The 19,665-nt window shown below is 46.3% G+C and overlaps 1 protein-coding gene across 1 annotated transcript in view; it reads right to left on the bottom strand.

Annotated features, from left to right (window-relative positions):
• The window catches only part of npepps (aminopeptidase puromycin sensitive), a 220,587-nt gene that overhangs the window by 141,798 nt on the left and 59,124 nt on the right, over positions 1-19,665 (bottom strand). The window contains exon 2 of the mRNA XM_070864544.1: positions 18,258-18,342. Coding sequence (XP_070720645.1) covers positions 18,258-18,342 — 85 coding nt within the window. The remainder of the gene's footprint in view (positions 1-18,257; positions 18,343-19,665) is intronic.

Here is a 19,665-nt window from a genome sequence, read left to right as displayed (position 1 = left end):
GGTGAAGTGCCCAAAACCTTACCTAACTCGAAATGTGTTCTGACCAACAGGGTTGAAACAAGCTTTTTCTAGAATCAAATGTTCTCAAGTGTGAACACTTACATCTAAGGCTGCCCCCAGTGCTCGTCCCATGATATGGTACCTACATTATAAGCCCCAGGGAAAGCACAACTCATAATAAATGTATTTGATTTAAACTAAAATTCTCAAAGGAACAAAAGGAGCACGACCCCTGGCTTGCATTGCAACATAACGGCTGTAACACAGACCGAGGAGGCGGATGATTTTATACAGCTTCATTCCAACAGTCAATGACGTAATTTGAGCTCCAGGATTTTATAACACACCAAGTCAGTTGCTATTCTGTGCAAGTTTTCCATTCCTGTCCAATTGTGAGAAGCAGGTCCATTGCACAAAACTGCTTTTGACTCAGCACTGACTGGCCGAGACTCAACAATTCTATTCAGATCAACCTACAAAAAAGCAGCAACCCCAGCTGAGTTGTTCTATCGCAGCATTAGTTGAACTCATCTAACCACTGCCTAAAGACAGCACAAAACATTAAAATATGCTAAATCTGGTAAGATCCAATTCTGAAAGCAATCCAACACAAGCAAAAGTATCAAAGAAAGTTCTGCAATCTCGAAGGCAAGTGAATAGAACGATTGCAGCAAGAAAACACACACATTTCATTAACTGTCCAAGTTGAGTCAGATGTTGCAGAGAAGCCTGTGCCAATTGGTCTGTTTCAGAAATGACCCAAACTGGATTGTTATGGTTGGTATGAATTAGAATTGCAACACATCCATCTCTGCATGAGCTCTCATTGCCAGACAATTGCTGTCTGGGAGGCCAGTAAGAACATTTTCTGCCTTGGGCACTAAAACTTCTGTGTACCCATAGCTTCCCAGAAAATAATGTTGGCTCTCCAATTCAAACGAGAACCAAATTTCTTTCGTACATTAAAAAAGTCTATTTCAGAAAGAATCGATGTGCTTTTAAAAGTACTTCTGTACTGTGTTCTGGGTTTAGAATAAGAAGGGCACCATTTCTAAAAGGGGAAGGAGAAAAGGGAGGTATAAGAGTTGAGGTCTGGAATTGGGAACTTGAAATTTGATCTCCAATTCAGATCACTGCACTACCTGAAAAAGGTCGCTTCAGAGATTGAGACAATGCTAACAAAAAGGCATGAAAACAGAAATTAGAAGCCACCCAGCTCAACTGGCCATGCAGGTTGTCTGAACTGATGTAGGTATTTTTTTTTGATGGTTGGGTAGGGGGGAGCGAGAAAGAGAAAAATAGATGGACGGAGAGGGAGAAAACCAAAACCTAGAAATGAGGCTGGAGTAGAGGAGAGGTGGGAGGCAGGGAGGAGAGAAGCAAACAGATAAAAGGAACTGAAGAAACTAACTGATTCAAATTGGACTTCAGAAGAATACTATAGAGGGAGTTCTCTGATGAGTGCAAGCTGAAAATGATCATCTTTCCAGCACAGAAATTGCTCTCTTTCTCTCATTCCACATCACTCATTTTAACAGTTTTATTTTGATCAAGACTCTGTAGAATTTAATTCAGGTAGAGGCACAATTTGCTCCCATTATATCATCATCATAGGCAGTCCCTTGGTGGCTGAACAGTCCAATACGAGAACCACAGACCGTCAAAGTGGGACAGATAGTCATTGAGGGAAGGGGTGGGTGGGACAGGTTTGCCGCACGCTCTTTCTGCTGCCTGCGCTTGGTTTCTGCATGCTCTCGGCATTGAGACTTGAGATGCTCAGCGCCCTCCCGGATGCACTTACTCCACTTAGGGCGGTCTTTGGCCAGGGACTCCCAGGTGTCAGTGGGGATGTCGCACTTTATCTGGGAGGCTTTGAGGGTGTCCTTGTAGTGTTTCCACTGCCCACCTTTGGCTCGTTTGCCGTGAAGGAGCTCCAAGTAGAGCACTTGCAACCTGTTCTAAACCTGTTATTTTCTAACTCATTTCCATAATTGTGATAGGGAGTTTCAGGAAATAGTGGGAAGAATAAAATATCTGGTATGGAATATACTAATATCATGAAATGCAAGGGCTATGAATTTGCTTATCTCGGGCAAATGCACGTGAGCGGAGGAAGAGGAAAGAGAAATAGAACAGATCTGCAAATGTTGTTAATTAGGGAAAACCCTCAAACAGTCAAATTGAGCATCAACAGCAACGACAGCTGCCTTAATAGTTAGCTTCTTGTATCTGGCCAAACTTTTTGCCACTTGAAGGAATTATATGAACAAAACAAATTCCAAAAAGCAATAATCATGCAAACAAGGTCAGCATCAACTGTAGCCGAATGCTTCAGTTGTTCGTGAGACTGCTGCAATCCAAAATTAGATGCACGATCAGAGGCGGCAGCAGCACTTATAATAAATTACTCAAGGAAAAAAAAACAAATACAAATATAAATATGACAAACCCATTATCTATTTTACCAGCAAGGTTGGAGCATCCACATATTTAACATAATTTCTAAATTCATACCAGGGTTATAAGAAATGAGAAAAAACTGGTAGCTAGCCGAGTGGGGTACTGCATTAAGCTATGCAGAGCAAAAGGTACCAGGTTCAATTCCTGGACTGTGCTGGGTTAGCCGATGTAATCCTGGGCACATAAGAACCTAAGAATTAGGACCACGAGTCGGCCATACGGCCCCTCGAGCCTACTTCGTCATTCAATAAGATCATGGCTAATCTTCGACCTCAACTCCGCCTTCCCACCCAATCCCCATATCCCTTGATTCCCTTAGAATCCAAAAATCTATCGATCTCAGCCTTGAATAGACTCAACGACTGAGCATTCACAGCCCTTTGGGGTAGCGAATTCCAAAGATTCACAGGCCTCTGAGTGAAGAAATTCCTCCGCATCTTAGTATTAAAAAGACCTTAGCCTGAGACTATGCCCCCTAGTTCTAGACTCTCCAGACAGAAAACAACCTGGAGTACAGGTCTGATTTACTCAATCTCTCCTCATAGGACAACCATCTCATCCCAGGAGTCAATTTAGTGAACCTTCGTTGCACCATCTCTAAGGCAAGTATATCCTTCCATAGATAAGGAAGTGGCCAAGCATAGTAATTGTCCTCATAACCTTGTGTTTCCAGGAGGTGGTGGGGAATGGGAAGAGATGCCTTCAGTTCCTGCTGCTGATCATTATCCATTGACCCCTGCTAGCACATGCATGTGTATAGATGTTGGATGAGGAAAGAGTCTGGAGTGGCTATGATGCCTTCTATAGCTTAATAGCACATTAATACTCAGCTGAAGAATGCACCTACATAAAGTTCCTACACCTGTGGAACTGTAGCCTAGCATGACTCACTGCCTTCATGACAAAAGGGTAGCAAATAGATTAGTTTTTATTGAATGGCGGAGCAGGCTCGAGGGGCCGTGTGGCCTACTCTTGCTCCTAATTCTTATGCTCTTACATGCCCATACGGGGGTTAAATATCGCTGAACAGCATTGGTGGGATCTACATTGTGGGTGTAGCGAACCTCAAAACTAATTGATGTCTTCAAGTTCTATCCCCTCAACCTCATCTCCCCAGATAATCCACCAATCATGCTTGACAAATCTTCTGGAATTTTTTGTGGATGGAACTAGTCGAGTGGACAAGGGAGAAGCAGTGGATGTAGTGTATTTGGACTTTCAAAAGGCTTTTGACAAAGTCCCACACAAAAGATTAGTGTGCAAAATTAAAGCACATTGTATTGGGGGTAATGTATTGATGTGGGGATCAGCTATGTGGATAGAGAACTGGTTGGCAGACAAGAAGCAAAGAGTAGGAATAAACAGGTCCTTTTCAGAATGGCAGGGAGTGACTAGTGGGGTTCCACAAAGTTCAGTGCTGGGACCCCAGCTATTTACAATATACATTAGCGATTTAGACGAAGGATATAATATCACCAAGTTTGCAGATGACACTAAGCTGGGTGGCAGTGTGAGCTGTGAGGAGGATGCTAAGAGGCTGCAGAGTGAGAGCCTCACTAAGGCCCTGTACAACTGCTCCGACACTCAAATCCCCTAGCTATGAAGGCCAACATACCATTTGCATTCTTCACCGCCTGTTGTACCTGCATGCCAACCTTCAATGACTGATGAACCATGACACCCAGGTCTCGTTGCAACTCCACTTTTCCTAATCTGCCGCCTCTGACAGGGCCTTGGTGAGGTCACACCTTGAATATTGTGTACAGCTTTGGTCTCCTAATCTGAGGAAGGACATTCTTGCGATTGAGGGAGTGCAGCAAAGGTTCACCAGACTGATCTCCAGGATGGCAGGACTGACATATGAAGAAAGACTGGATCGACTAGGCTTATATTCACTGGAATTTAGATGAATGAGAGGGGATCTCATAGAAACATAAAATTGACGGGACTGGACAGGTTAGATGCAGGAAGAATGATCCCGATGTTGGGGAAGTCTAGAACCAGGGTTCACAGTCGAAGGATAAGGGGTAAGCCATTTAGGACCGAGATGAGGAGAAACTTCTTCACTTAGAGAATTGTGAACCTGTGGAATTCTCTATTGTGTTCCTAACACAGATGAGACTGCACACAGGGAGGTTAAAGTAACAGTAACCTCAGTCTTTATCAAGACACTCCAGAATGAGGAACAGGCCTTAGGGGCCATCATATATGCAGTGCTCTCAAGGGATGCTGGGATCCCTTGGGACTTCAGGGGATGCGCGCCCTGGTGGCGGAACATGGGAGTGCATGCTTTACAGATACACAACATCACTCCCCTCCTCCTCCCCCCCCCCCTCAAAGTCAAAGTGAAAACTATTTACAAGGTGAGGCGGTCGGGAGCCTTTCTTTCCCTGGTGGACCGCCTCGGTACAAATGTCTGTTCTGGTGTGTTGGCTGTGCCCTCGCTGGGCTGGTGTGTTGTTGGCCCTGCAGGGCTGCTGGGTGAGCCTGACCTTGCTGGGCTGTTGGGCGTGATGGGTTGGATTTCCTGGTCCGGCGTGGTCTCGTTGATCCTTTGGGTGTGTGTTGTGGGCTCGAAAAAGGTGGTGTCTGCTGTGGGTTGTTCAGGGCAGTCTGTGAACCGCAGCCTCGTTTGGTCCAGGTGCTTTCTGCAAATTTGTCCATTGTCCAGTTTGACTACAAACACCCTACTCCCTTCTTTAGCTATCACCGTGCCCGCAATCCACTTGGGACCATGTCCATAGTTTAGCACATACACAGGGTCATTCAGATCAATTTCCCATGACACAATGGCCCGACCATCATTTACATTTTGTTGCTGCTGCCCGCTCTCTACCTGATCATGCAGGTTGGGGTGAACCAACGAGAGTCTGGTTTTAAGTGTCCTTTTCATGAGTAGCTCAGCCGGGGGCACCCCTGTGAGTGAGTGGGGTCTCGTGCGGTAGCTGAGCAGTACTCGGGACAGGTTTGGACTGAGCCTTCTGTGACTCGTTTAAGGATCTGTTTGATTGTTTGTACTGCCCGCTCTGCCTGCCCATTGGAGATTGGTTTAAACGGGGCTGAGGTGGCATGTTTGATCCCATTGCGGGTCATGAATTCTTTAAATTCGGCACTGGTGAAACATGGCCCGTTGTCACTGACCAGTATGTGAGACAGGACGTGAGACAGGCTTTCAATGGTGGCGGTGGCAGTGCTTCCCGACATTATTTCACATTCAATCCATTTTGAAAAAGCATCCACCACCACCAGGAACATTTTACCGAGAAATGGGCCCGCATAGTCGACATGGATCCTCGACCATGGTCTGGAGGGTCAGGACCACAAACTTAGTGGTGCCTCTCTGGGCGCGTTGCTCAACTGAGCACACAATCTGCATTGCCGTACACAGGACTCTAAGTCAGAGTCGATACCGGACCACCACACGTGGGATCTGGCTATTGCTTTCATCATTACTATACCCGGGTGTGTGCTGTGGAGATCCGAGATGAACGTCTCCCTTCCCTTTTTGGGTAGCACTACGCGGTTACCCCACAACAGGCAGTCTGCCTGGATGGACAGCTCGTCCTTTCGCCGCTGGAACGGCTTGATTAGCTCTTGCATTTCAACGGGAATACTGGCCCAGCTCCCATGCAGTACACAGTTTTTTTTACTAGGGACAGCAGAGGATCTTGGCTGGTCCAAGTCCTAATCTGGCGGGCTGTGACAGGTGATTTATCATTTTCAAACGCTTCCATGACCATCAACAAGTCTGTGGGCTGCGCCCCATCAACAATTTTGCAGGCTGCGCCATTTCCACCCCCGTGGTGGGCAACGGTAGCCAACTGAGAGCATCCGCACAGTTCTCGGTGCCTGGCCTGTGGCGGATGGAATAGTTATACGCTGATAGCGCGAGTGCCCACCTTTGTATGCGAGCTGAGGCAGTAATATTTATCCCCTTGTTTTCAGCGAACAGGGATATGAGGGGCTTGTGATCGGTTTCCAGCTCAAATTTGAGGCCCAACAGGTACGGATGCATTTTCTTTACCCCGAATACACACGCTAATGCCTCTTTCTCAATCATCCTGTAGGACCTCTCGGCCTTAGACAAGCTCCTGAAGGCATAGGCAACAGGTTGCAACTTCCCCGCAACGTTAGCTTGTTGTAATACACACCCAACTCCGTACGACGACGCATCACATGCTAACACAAGTCTTTTACACGGGTTACATAATACAGCTTGTTGGAGCATAAAATGTTTCTGGCTCTCTCAAAAGCAATTACTTGTTTTTTTCCCCATACCCAGTTCTCATCTTTACGCAATAACACATGTAGGGGCTCTAAGAGGGTGCTTAACCCCGGTAGGAAGTTACCAAAATAGTTGAGGAGTCCCAGGAACGACCGCAGCTCCGTGACGTTGTGTTGCCCGGGCGCATTCCGGATAGCCTCTGTCTTGGCGTCTGTGGGCAGAATGCCGTCCGCCGCGATCTTTCTCTCCAAAAACTCCACTTCTGTTGCCATGAAGACGCATTTCGACCTCTTCAGCCGCAGCCCTAGGCGATCCAGTCGCTGGAGGACCTCCTCCAGGTTTTGTAGGTGCTCGACGAACTCCGTACCCGTGACCAATATGTCGCCCTGAAAAACGACTCGAGTCGGCTCTCCATGTTTCTCTGGAAGATCAACGGGCATCTGTTGTAGATGAACAGTCCCTTGTGCGTGTTGATGCAGGTGAGGCCCTTCGAAGACTCCTCCAGTTCCTGCGTCATGTAGGCCAAAGTCAGGTCGAGCTTGGTGAATTTCTTGCCTCCTGCCAGCGCGCAAATAGGTCATCTGCCTTAGGTAGCGGGTATTGGTCCCGTAGCGAAAAATGAATAATAGTTACTTTATAATTGCCGCAAATCCTGCCCGTGCCATCACAATGGAGTACTGGATCAATCAGGCTGGCCCACTCGCTGAATTCCACTGGGGAGATGATGCCCTCGCGTTGCAGCCTGTCCAGCTCGATTTCCACTCTCTCCCTCATCATGGGAGGTACCGCTCACGCCTTGTGGTGAATGGGTCGTGCCTCTGGGACCAAGTGCATCCACACCTTCACCCCGGAAAAGTTTCCAATGCCTGGCTCAAAAAGGAAAGGAAATTTGTTAAGAACCTGGGTACGAGGCCTCATCGACATGTGATAGCGCGCGGATATCATCCCAGTTCCAGTGGATTTTGTCCAGCCAGCTCCTTCCAAGCAGTGTGGGGCCATCGCCCGGGACAATCCAGAGTGGCAGTTCGTGCACCATGCCCTCGTAGGTGACTTTGACCATGGCGCTGCCCAGGATAGGAGAGAGAGTGGAGAGCACCAGTTCAAACTGTCACAGGACAGAGAGTGGAAAGCACCAGTTCCAACTGTCGCAGGAGAGTGGAAAGCACCAGTTCCAACTGTCACAGGAGCAGGACTTGTCCAGTCGTGCCCCGCTAACTGCCCCCAAAGGAAGTGGTGTGGGAAATTGCACTCCGCTTCCATTGAGGGGTGGTAAGGCCAATTCTGCGGTGGGAGCAGGACTTCCACGCTGGGGGCTAAAATTCCCTGCGCCAGAAGGTTACCGCCCCCAAGATGGAGCCTGTGCGGGGAGGCAGAGGGAAGATGAGGCAAGATGGGGGCGGGGGATGGAGGAGAGAGTGGTGGAGGTGGGGGGGTGGAGAAACCCAGGGCGGGGGACAGGAGGGGCCACATTGCAGCGAAGGTCTGGGGGGGCGAAGTGTGTTGGAGGCTCTGTGCCTCGGTGCGGGGAGTGTTCAGAGTGGGGTGGACGGGTTGACTGCACAGATGGCGGTTGGTGGATGTGGTGTGGCTGGCGTCGCAGGGGCGTGGCTCCGGGGTGACCAGGGCTGGGGGCTCGACATCCGGGGGTGTTCGGCATTTGGGAAGGATCCTGACGGGACGGGCAGGTTGGGTGCGGGGGGAGTGTTCCCGGTGTTGGGTGGGTCCGGAGCCGGGGGGGGGGGGGGGGGGGGGGCACGATCTTGGGATGGGGGTGGGCTGTTTGGGGCTGGGATTGGGAGAGACTTCTTCACTCGGGGAATTGTTGGCCTGTTGGGTTCCCTGCCGCGGAGAGTTGTTGATGCCAGTTCATTGGAGGTGTTCAGGAGGGAGTTGGATGTGGTCCTTGCGGCTTGGGGGGGGGGGGGGGGGATCGGGGGGGTGTGGAGGGGGGGCGGTGCTGGGGTGGGTGATCAGCCATGATCTTGTTGAATGACGGTGCAGGCTCAAAGGGCCGAATGGCCTACTCCTGCACCTATTTTCTATGTTTCTATGTTTTCTGTGACAGTGATGAGCTCTTTGGTGTACGTTCTCAGTTTCGTGTGGATGGAGCTCAGGTCTGGTCTGAGTGCCTTGTTGCACCAGAGTCTCTCAAACATCTTTTTACTCATGATGGATTGGCTAGCGTCAGTGTCCAGTTCCATGGCCACGGGTAAGCCATTCAATTTTACATTTAGCATTATTGGTGGACATTTCGTCGAAAATGTGTGCACCCAGTGTACCTCAGCATCTGCCTCCTCTCTGAGGCTCGAAAATGCTTTGATCCACCATGGACCGATCTTTCTCTGCCACGTGGTGGTTAGCAGGTTTTGCAGAGCTTGCAGCTCATCTGCAAGCTCGTTGGAGGTTCCCCATTGTTCCACAGCTCTTGCAAACATACCCTTTGAAGTGGCATGAACAGGCTGAATGGAAGCCTCCACAACGCCAGCAACGCCTTGCATTCATCCTTTGTTGCGGACTCAGTCATCTGGGTCACCTGAGGCCTGCTGGCAGTTGCAGACTCGTGGTTTCTGCCCTGGACATTTCTGCTCGCAAACACAGTTCCAGTTAATTTATGAACATTGCTAGCACTTGTGTGCTGAGAGATTTGTTTGATGTTATCACTGATGGACATAAACGCCTGTGCTATTCGCAATGGCCTTACTGAGGGTCGGTGTTTCTACAGTCAAAAGTTTTCATAGGATGGTCTCGTGGCCAATGCCCAGTACAAAAAAAGTCTCTGAGCATTTGCTTCAGGCAGTCATCAAACTCACATTGTCCTGCAAGTCGCCTTAGCTCGGCGACGTAGCTCGCCACTTCCTGACCTTCAGATCGCTGGCACGTGTAGAACTGATACCTCGCCATCAGATGCTCCCGAAGCAGTGTACACAGCTCCTCATATGACTTATCTGTGGGTTTCACCAGAGCCAGAAGATTCTTCATGAGGCTGAAGGTCGGTGCCCCGCAGACGATGAGGAGGACCGCTCTCCTTTTCGCAGCGCTTCCTTTTCCATCCAGCTCGTTGGTTACAAAGTACTGGTCTGGCCATTCGACATAAGCTTCCCAGTCCTCACCCTCTGCGAACTTCTCCAGGATGACCACAATTTGCTGCATCTTTGCGTTGGATTCGTATACTCGTCGCCAGTTGTTGTGTTCCTAACACAGATGAGACTGCACACAGGGAGGTTAAAGTAACAGTGATCTCAGTCTTTATTAAGACACTCCAGAGTGAGGAACAGGCCTTAGGGGCCAGCTTATATACAGTGCTCCCAAGGGATGCCTGGATCCCGTGGGACTTCAGGGGATGCGCTCCCTGATGGCGGAACATGGGAGTGCATGCTTTACAGATACACAACATTCTCTACCACAGAAAGTTGTTGAGGCCAGTTCGTTAAGATATATTCAAAAGGGAGTTAGATGTGCCCTTACGGCTAAAGGGATCAAGGGATATGGAGAGAAAGCAGGAATGGGGTACTAAAGTTGCATGATCAGCCATGATGATATTGAATGGTGGTGCAGACTCGAAGGGCCGAATGGCCAACTCCTGCACCTATTTTCTATGTTTCTATGATCAAAGTGGCATACCATCATTAGTGCAGCTTTCTGACCTTCAACTGAAGTCAAGTTGCAGGCTGTCTTGCCCTCTGAACTTCCAGCTCTCCCCTATAGTGTTCAATTGACTCATTAGCATCCCAAGATGGCTAGTTTCCAGACATTGACAACTCACCCTGTAGCCCAGCAAGCTCCTTCCTTATTGACAGCACAAATTGCCACCTTTCAATCAAGCTCTAACATTTTAAAACAAGATGTACAACACAGCGCCAGAACAGCACCATTAACACTCAGTCACAGAATGAAGGACAAACATAGATCAAGAGCTGAGCGGAGATGAAATTCGAGTCACACCAAATGGCAGGATGCCAAGCAGAGGCTTAAGCAGCACCCTGCATGGAAGAGGGAGCAGAGACACTAATATCCAGCTACAGATCCACTCGCCCCCTCGGCAGCTGGTGCAAGATCAGACATATTGAAACTAGAGGGAATCATTTACAAGGAAAAAATTACGTTAAAAAATAAACAAGATTATAATTTGTCTAACGGCAGTGGATAAACACCGTGCATATTTCTCTGCTCCTATTTTCTAAAGTTGGTATTAGAAAAATACAGGAACACATATTTTGGCAGATGTTATGCAAAGAGATAAAACATACATGGGCAGGTGCAAAGCAAATTCAGCGCTCAAAAGATTAATAGCCACTGCGACAATCAACAATTACTGCTTTTCATTTTGAAATCAATGCCTGGTTTCAGGGTTTGCCATGGGAACTGCAGCCACATGCTCAAATACACTCCAATGGCAGCAATGCTGCAATCAAGTAGTGTTATCAGATGTACTCTATAAGAAATGGCAGGACATAAGAACATAATAGGAGCAGGAGTAGGCCATTTGGCCCCTCGAGCCTGCTCCGCCATTTAATAAGATCATGGCTGAGCTGGGTTAAGGATTCCACTCCGCAGTAAACTTGGAATCAATTTTTCCTCTGCCACTTCTAGGATTGCAGTACAATGAGAATTAGTTCCTCATTGCCTGGAGGTACACCAGCATCAGACAAGTCCTCCACTTAAAATTGTCACATTAACTGAGTGTCTCTATCCACAGTAAATGTCTCGAGTCTCTGGTAACTATTGACAGCAACGCTCTTGGTGTTGGAGCAGGTTGGACTCCATATTGTGAATTATTCAGTGTCAGAAGACCTGCGGAGAAACACCATGGCTGGAATACTCCTTACAGTTTTCTGCCTTCCTTCCTCTCCTCCCTCCATCTGCAATACTAGTAGCGGCAGAGGAAAAATTGATTCCAAGTTTGCTGCCGAGTGAAATCCTTAACGTAGGGACAGCAAGACCAATTGCGGTGCCCCTCACTGCGGTCCCAGCTAACTCAGCATAGAGCTAAGATAGATTGGCTAATGATACTTAAGGGGTTGACTGTGGATGGGCAATGGCAGACATTTAGAGATCGCATGGATGAATTACAACAATTGTACATTCCTGTCTGGCGTAAAAATAAAAAAGGGAAGGTGGCTCAACCGTGGCTATCTAGGGAAATCAGGGATAGTATTAAAGCCAAGGAAATGGCATACAAATTGGCCAGAAATAGCAGTGAACCTGGGGATTGGGAGAAATTTAGAACTCAGCAGAGGAGGACAAAGGGTTTGATTAGGGCAGGGAAAATGGAGTACGAGAAGAAGCTTACAGGGAACATTAAGGCGGATTGCAAAAGTTTCTATAGGTATGTAAAGAGAAAAAGGTTAGTAAAGGCAAACGTAGGTCCCCTGCAGTCAGAATCAGGGGAAGTCATAATGGGGAACAAAGAAATGGCAGACCAATTGAACAAGTACTTTGGTTCAGTATTCACTAAGGAGGACACAAACAACCTTCCGGATATAAAAGTGGTCAGAGGGTCTAGTAAGGAGGAGGAACTGAGGGAAATCTTTATTAGTCGGGAAATTGTGTTGGGGAAATTGATGGGATTGAAGGCCGATAAATCCCCAGGGCCTGATGGACTGCATCCCAGAGTACTTAAGGAGGTGGCCTTGGAAATAGCGGATGCATTGACAGTCATTTTCCAACATTCCATTGACTCTGGATCAGTTCCTATGGAGTGGAGGGTAGCCAATGTAACCCCACTTTTTAAAAAAGGAGGGAGAGAGAAAGCAGGGAATTATAGACCAGTCAGCCTGACCTCAGTAGTGGGTAAAATGATGGAATCAATTATTAAGGATGTCATAGCAGCGCATTTGGAAAATGGTGACATGATGGGTCCAAGTCAGCATGGATTTGTGAAAGGGAGATCATGCTTGACAAATCTTCTGGAATTTTTTGAGGATGTTTCCAATAAAGTGGACAAAGGAGTACCAGTTGATGTGGTATATTTGGACTTTCAGAAGGCTTTCGACAAGGTCCCACACAGGAGATTAATGTGCAGTTAAAACACATGGGATTGGGGGTAGTGTGCTGACGTGGATTGAGAACTGGTTGTCAGACAGGAAGCAAAGATTGGAGTAAATGGGTACTTTTCGGAATGGCAGGCAGTGACTAGTGGGGTGCCGCAAGGTTTTGTGCTGGGGCCTCAGTTGTTTACATTGTACATTAATGATTTAGACGAGGGGATTAAATGTAGTATCTCCAAATTTGCGGATGACACTAAGTTGGGTGGCAGTGTGAGCTGCGAGGAGGATGCTATGAGGCTGCAGAGTGACTTGGATAGGTTAGGTGAGTGGGCAAATGCGTGGCAGATGAAGTATAATGTGGATAAATGTGAGGTTATCCACTTTGGTGGTAAAAACAGAGAGACAGACTATTATCTGAATGGTGACAGATTAGGAAAAGGGAAGGTGCAACGAGACCTGGGTGTCATGGTACATCAGTCATTGAAGGTTGGCATGCAGGTACAGCAGGCGGTTAAGAAAGCAAATGGCATGTTGGCCTTCATAGCGAGGGGATTTGAGTACAGGGGCAGGGAGGTGTTGCTACAGTTGTACAGGGCCTTGGTGAGGCCACACCTGGAGTATTGTGTACAGTTTTGGTCTCCTAACTTGAGGAAGGACATTCTTGCTATTGAGGGAGTGCAGCGAAGATTCACCAGACTGATTCCCGGGATGGTGGGACTGACCTATCAAGAAAGACTGGATCAACTGGGCTTGTATTCACTGGAGTTCAGAAGAGTGAGAGGGGACCTCATAGAAACGTTTAAAATTCTGACGGTTTGGACAGGTTGGATGCAGGAAGAATGTTCCCAATGTTGGGGAAGTCCAGAACCAGGGGTCACAGTCTAAGGATAAGGGGTAAGCCATTTAGGACCGAGATAAGGAGAAACTTCTTCACCCAGAGAGTGGTGAACCTGTGGAACTCTCTACCACAGAAAGTAGTTGAGGCCAATTCACTAAATATATTCAAAAGGGAGTTAGATGAAGTCCTTACTACTCGGGGGATCAAGGGGTATGGCGTGAAAGCAGGAAGGGGGTACTGAAGTTTCATGTTCAGCCATGAACTCATTGAATGGCGGTGCAGGCTAGAAGGGCTGAATGGCCTACTCCTGCACCTATTTTCTATGTTTCTATGTTTCTATGTACCTCGAGTAGATCAGATCTCTTTCCTGCTTAATATCATATCTTATCTTTATATACAGGGTGTCTATGCATCTGTATCTAATATTTTTCAGGTGAGTGGGAGTAAATTATACCTGTGCCAATACTGTGGCCACGTGAAATTGGTTATCGCTTCCTGGGGTCAGGCTATCCAGATGTATACACATTATCTGAGCCAGACTCTACCAGCAATGATTCATAGCTATTTAATTAGCGTGACTTTGGATTCCTTTTCTTCTCTGATGACTTCAATTACTTTTGAGGAGATATGCAAGATGGGGATCAGCTATTTGGAATGGAAATTCCTTCACCGTTATTCAATTAGTGAAAGAGGACTCATCCAAGTGATAGCGATAATTAGTATCAAACACCAAGCCACAAGCTTCCTACAAGGACGAAGGACTCCACAACTCTTAAGTTTCAAAATCATTCACAATATGGAAGCCTAAGCTTGTCCAAAACCAAGAGTGTTGCTTGCGCCAATAGCTACTCTAGACTGTCGACATTTATTGTGGATAGAGACACTAAGGTAATGTTGTAAACCAGTCAAATCTATGTTCTTTAACTTGCTTCTTTAAAAAATCTGATTCATAGTTTTCAGCCCGTCTTCTGCTTTGTGATGTCATATTCACCACAGAAATCAGGAGTGTACAAAGGGATTCACGCTATTTACAAAACATGGTTATAAAAAAAGATTCACTGTTCACACGGAGTTCTGACCCACGTTACTTTGTGTATACCGTCAGGGTTCAGTTCTTTGGAAGCGAGAGATCACCTAAAATGGAGTGAACTTTTTGAGTTGGGTACAGGTTTGGAGATTTGATTGGTATTGAGAGCTAAACTGTAGGCTCTGTGCCTCAATGCGAGTAGTATTCGGAATAAGGTGGACGAATTAACTGCGCAGACAGCAGTTAACGGATATGATGTAATTGGCATCACGGAGACATGGCTCCAGGGTGACCAAGGCTGGGAACTCAACATCCAGGGGTATTCAGCATTTAGGAAGGATAGGCAGAGAGGAAAAGGAGACAGGGTGGCGTTGCTGGTTAAAGAGGAAATTAATGCAATAGTAAGGAGGGACATTAGCCTGGATGATGTGGAATCGGTATGGGTGGAGCTGCGGAATACCAAAGGGCAGAATATGCTCGTGGGAGGTGTGTACAGACCACCAAACAGTAGTAGTGAGGTTGGGGACAGCATCAAACAAGAAATAAGGGATGTGTGCAATAAAGGTACAGCAGTTATCATGGGCGACTTTAATCCACATATTGATTGGGCTAATGAAACTGGCAGCAATGCGGTGGAGGAGGATTTCCTGGAGTGTATTAGGGATGGTTTTCGAGACCAATATGTCGAGGAACCAACTCGAGAGTTGGCCATCCTAGACTGGGTGATGTGCAACGAGAAGAGACTAATTAGCAATCTTGTTGTGCGAGGCCCCTTGGGGAAGAGTGACCATAATATGGTAGAATTCTTTATTAAGATGGAGAGTGACGCAGTTAATTCGGAAATTAGGGTCCTGAACTTAAGGGAAGGTAACTTCGACGGCATGACGGTTGAATTGGCTAGAATAGACTGGCAAAGGATACTTAAAGGGTTGACGGTGGATAAGCAATGGCAAACATTTAAAGATCACATGGATGAACTTCAACAATTGTACATCCCTGTAGGAGTAAAAATAAAACGAGGAAGGTGGCTCAACCGTGGCTAACAAGGGAAATTAAGGATAGTGTTAAAACCAAGGAAGGGGCATATAAATTGGCTAGAAAAAGCAACAAACCTGAGGACTGGGAGACATTTAGAATTCAACAGAGGTGGACTAAGGGTTTAATTAAGAGGGGGGAAAGAGAGTACGAGAGGAAGCTTGCAGGGAACATAAAAACTGAATGCAAAAGCTTTTATAAATATGTGAAGAGAAAAAGATTAGTGAAGACAAACGTAGGTCTCTTGCAGTCAGATACAGGTGAATTTATAATGAGGAACAAATAAATGGCAGACCAATTGAATAAATACTTTGGTTCTGTCTTCACGAAGGAAGACACAAATAACCTTCCGAATGTACTAGGGGACAGTGGGTCTAGTGAGAAGGAGGAACTGAAGAATATCCTTTTTTGGCGGGAAATTGGGGCCCGATAGTCTGCATCCCAGAGTACTTAAGGAAGTGGCCCTAGAAATAGTGGATGCATTGGTGATCATTTTCCAACAGTCTATTGACTTTGGATCAGTTCCTATGGGCTGGAGGGTAACTAATATAACACCAATTTTTAAAAAAGGAGGGAAGAGAGAAAACTGGTAATTATAGACCGGTTAGCCTGACATCAGTAGTGGGGAAAATGTTGGAATCAATCATTATGAAATAGCAGCACATTTGGAAAGCAGTGACAGGATCGATCCAAGTCAGCATGGATTTATGAAAGAGAAATCATGCTTGACGAAACTTCTGGATTTTTGTGAGGATGTAACTAGTAGAGTGGACAAGGGAGAGCCAGTGGATGTGGTGTATTGGACTTTCAAAAGGCTTTTGACAAGGTCCCACACAAGAGATTGGTATGCAAAATCAAAGCACATGGTATTGGGGGTAATGTACTGACGTGGATAGAGAACTGGTTGGCAGACAGGAAGGAGAGAGTCGGGATAAACGGGTCCTTTTCAGAATGGCAGGCAGTGACAAGTGGAGTGCCGCAGGGCTCAGTGCTGGGACCCCAGCTCTTTACAATATACATTAACAATTTAGATGAAAGAATTGAGTAATATCTCCAAGTTTGCAGACGACACTAAACTGGGTGGCGGTGAGAGCTGTGAGGAGGACGCTAAGAGGCTGCAGGGTGATTTGGACAGGTTAGGTGAGTGGGCAAATGCATGGCAGATGCAGTATAATGTGGATAAATGTGAGGTTATCCATTTTGGGGGCAAAAACACGAAGGCAGATTATCTGAATGGTGGCAAATTAGGAAAAGGGGAGGTGCATGGTTCATCAGTCATCGAAAGTTGGCATGCAGGTACAGCAGGCGGTGAAGGCGGCAAAATGGTATATTGGCCTTCATAGCTAGGGGATTTGTGTATAGGAGCAGGGAGGTCTTACTGCTGTTGTACAGGGCCTTAGTGAGGCCTCACCTGGAATAGTGCGTTCAGTTTAGGTCTCCTTCTCTGAGGAAGGATGTTCTTGCTATTGAGGGAGTGCAGCGAAAGTTCACCAGACTGATTCCAGGGATGGCTGGACTGTCATATGAGGAGAGACCGGATCAACTGGGCCTTTATTCATTGGAGTTTAGAAGGATGAGAGAGGATCTCATAGAAGCGTATAAGATTCTGACGGGATGGGACAGGTTAGATGCGGGAAGAATGTTCCCGATGTTGGGGAAGTTCAGAACCAGGGGACATAGTCTTAGGATAAGAGGTAGGCCATTTAGGACTGAGATGAAGAGAAACTTTTTCACTCGAGAGTTGTTAACCTGTGGAATTCCCTGCCGCAGAGAGTTGTTGATGCCAGTTCATTGGATATATTCAAGAGGGAGTTAGATATCGTCTTTACGGCTAAGGGGATCAAGGGGTATGGAGAGAAAGCAGGAAAGGGGTACTGAGGGAATGATCAGCCATGATCTTATTGAATGGCAGTGCAGGCTCGAAGGGCCAAATGGCCTACCCCTGCACCTATTTTCTATGTTTCTATGTAACAAGCACCTGAGATTTACCTGGTGTACATAGCTCAGTTATACACTGGTTTGTCAAAGACACAAGAGGTAAAACAGTCATCATCATCATCATAGGCAGTCCCTCGGAATCGAGGAAGATTTGCTTTCATTCCTAAAGTGAGTGGTGGCTGAACAGTCCAATGCGAGAGGCACAGACTGTGTCACAGGCGGGACAGACATTCGTCGGGGGAAGGGGTGGTATTGATTTGCCGCACGCTCCTTCCACTGCCTGCGCCTGAGCTCTTCACGCTCGTGGCGTTGAGATTCGAAGAGCTCAACGCCCTCCCGGTAAAACAGCAGGTTAAAGATGTTACCTTCCCAAAAGCAGAGTTGCTGTTATTCGACATGGAAAGCCCAGCTACAATGTCAAATTTGCCATTTGTCTATCCTGGCAGCGCGACACTTTCATCCTATTGCAGCTAGACAGTTCTGAAAATGCCTAGCACAACAATAATACGTTCATTGTCACATTTATCAATCTTATTAAACCTTGGATGATTTTGGAGCAATTAGAAAATACTAAATAGTAAAGCTTCTTCAAATTGGAAAATTGTATGCCATCATTACATAAAACACAAACAACTAGATGTCTGGGAAAATGATACAGTTGGTTTCATGCAACACTTTTCATTCCAGATAGATGTGCTATATCTTTTGGGGATTGAAAGTAAAGCTGGAAAAGAACATTGATCTTACCTTCACCACCTTCTGGAACATACGACGCTGTAATGATGTCTATATCAGCACAGTTCATGACAATCTGATTGGTTGCCTGTCTTACCTGCAAATATACACACACACACACACGTGTAAATATTAATCGACTAAATAGAGAAATATCTTTATAATGATTAGAAATACACATTCGATCATATATTTTGTTTAATGGTTATTTTGATCTTGAAGTTTCACTCATTCCCAGCTTCCATCCCCATTTTGGATATTTAATTCTGCCTCCTTTCATCTGGCATTCTGTGACCGAGATGGGATGCAGGAAAGCAGCTCCTTGAGGGTCATGCTCAGGCTGACTGCTAAGAGGTGCACAGAGCAACCTCGGGTAAGTGAACCTCCCCACCTGGGGAAGCTCTGCACCTCTCGCTTACATGGAACAGTTGACATCAGAAACCTTACATGTGGGGAAATCAAAGAGATACAACCCCTCATCCTACCACTGTGGCACAGCTTGGGGAATGCTTCAGATGAGTACACAGCAAAATCACCTATTTACATTTCAGATTATTTGTACAATACAGTCTCTATCATTCCCGTTAACTTTGCAGAGGCTAAAATATTTTTATTAACTCCATCCAATGATGCGCAGACCTGTAGACATGTGTTGTATTTTAGACTTTAAAAAGAAAACTTGCATTAAGACCTCCAACTTGTGCGAATAACTGACAGCATACAATTGACTACCTTTTAAAAATTGTCACGGAAGTATTTGATCTTCTGCAAGATTTAATCTTCACAGCTTTTATCTTCACAGATCTTCACAGCTTTTTGGTCAAATATACCAATTTAGAGACAATCAGTTTCATAAATAATGTGGATTCTACAATAACTAAATATTTTTACCATTTTAGATATAGTAACAGATTGTACACGTTCAAGAAGTGGCTTTTTCTTTCATAGTAGAGGAACATTTAAAAAGACAGCATGTACTTGTGAAAATCCCTACACATATTCAAATTTAATAGCAAGTGAGCTGCTACATTAGCAAATGACTGAAATCAATTTGGTTTGAAGCAACATCTCTAACCATTTACACTAACATGGCACCCGTAATCTAGCGAAACACCCAAAGCTGCTTCATAAAGTAGGAGACGGCGCCCGAGGAGGGGAAAGATATTAACACGCCGAACAAGAATTTTGGGGCTAATTAGGAACAGTGATTTGGGAGGTCAAAGAGGTAGGTGTAGAGAATGCCTTTGAAAGGGGAAATTTCGTATGGCAAAGGGGTCGAGGAGAAGAACTCCAAAGTGCAGGGGCAGGATGTTCAGAGGCTCGGTCAACAATGGTTGACAGAGTGATAGTTGATCAGAACGGTGCTCTGGATAAGATGCAGGTGGCAGAGTTCGAGAAGATCTGGAGTGTCCGCAGGGTG

The sequence above is a fragment of the Pristiophorus japonicus genome, chromosome 21 (assembly GCF_044704955.1).
Source record: "Pristiophorus japonicus isolate sPriJap1 chromosome 21, sPriJap1.hap1, whole genome shotgun sequence".
Lineage (NCBI taxonomy): Eukaryota > Metazoa > Chordata > Chondrichthyes > Pristiophoridae > Pristiophorus > Pristiophorus japonicus.
This window is presented reverse-complemented; position numbering and strand designations above follow the sequence as displayed.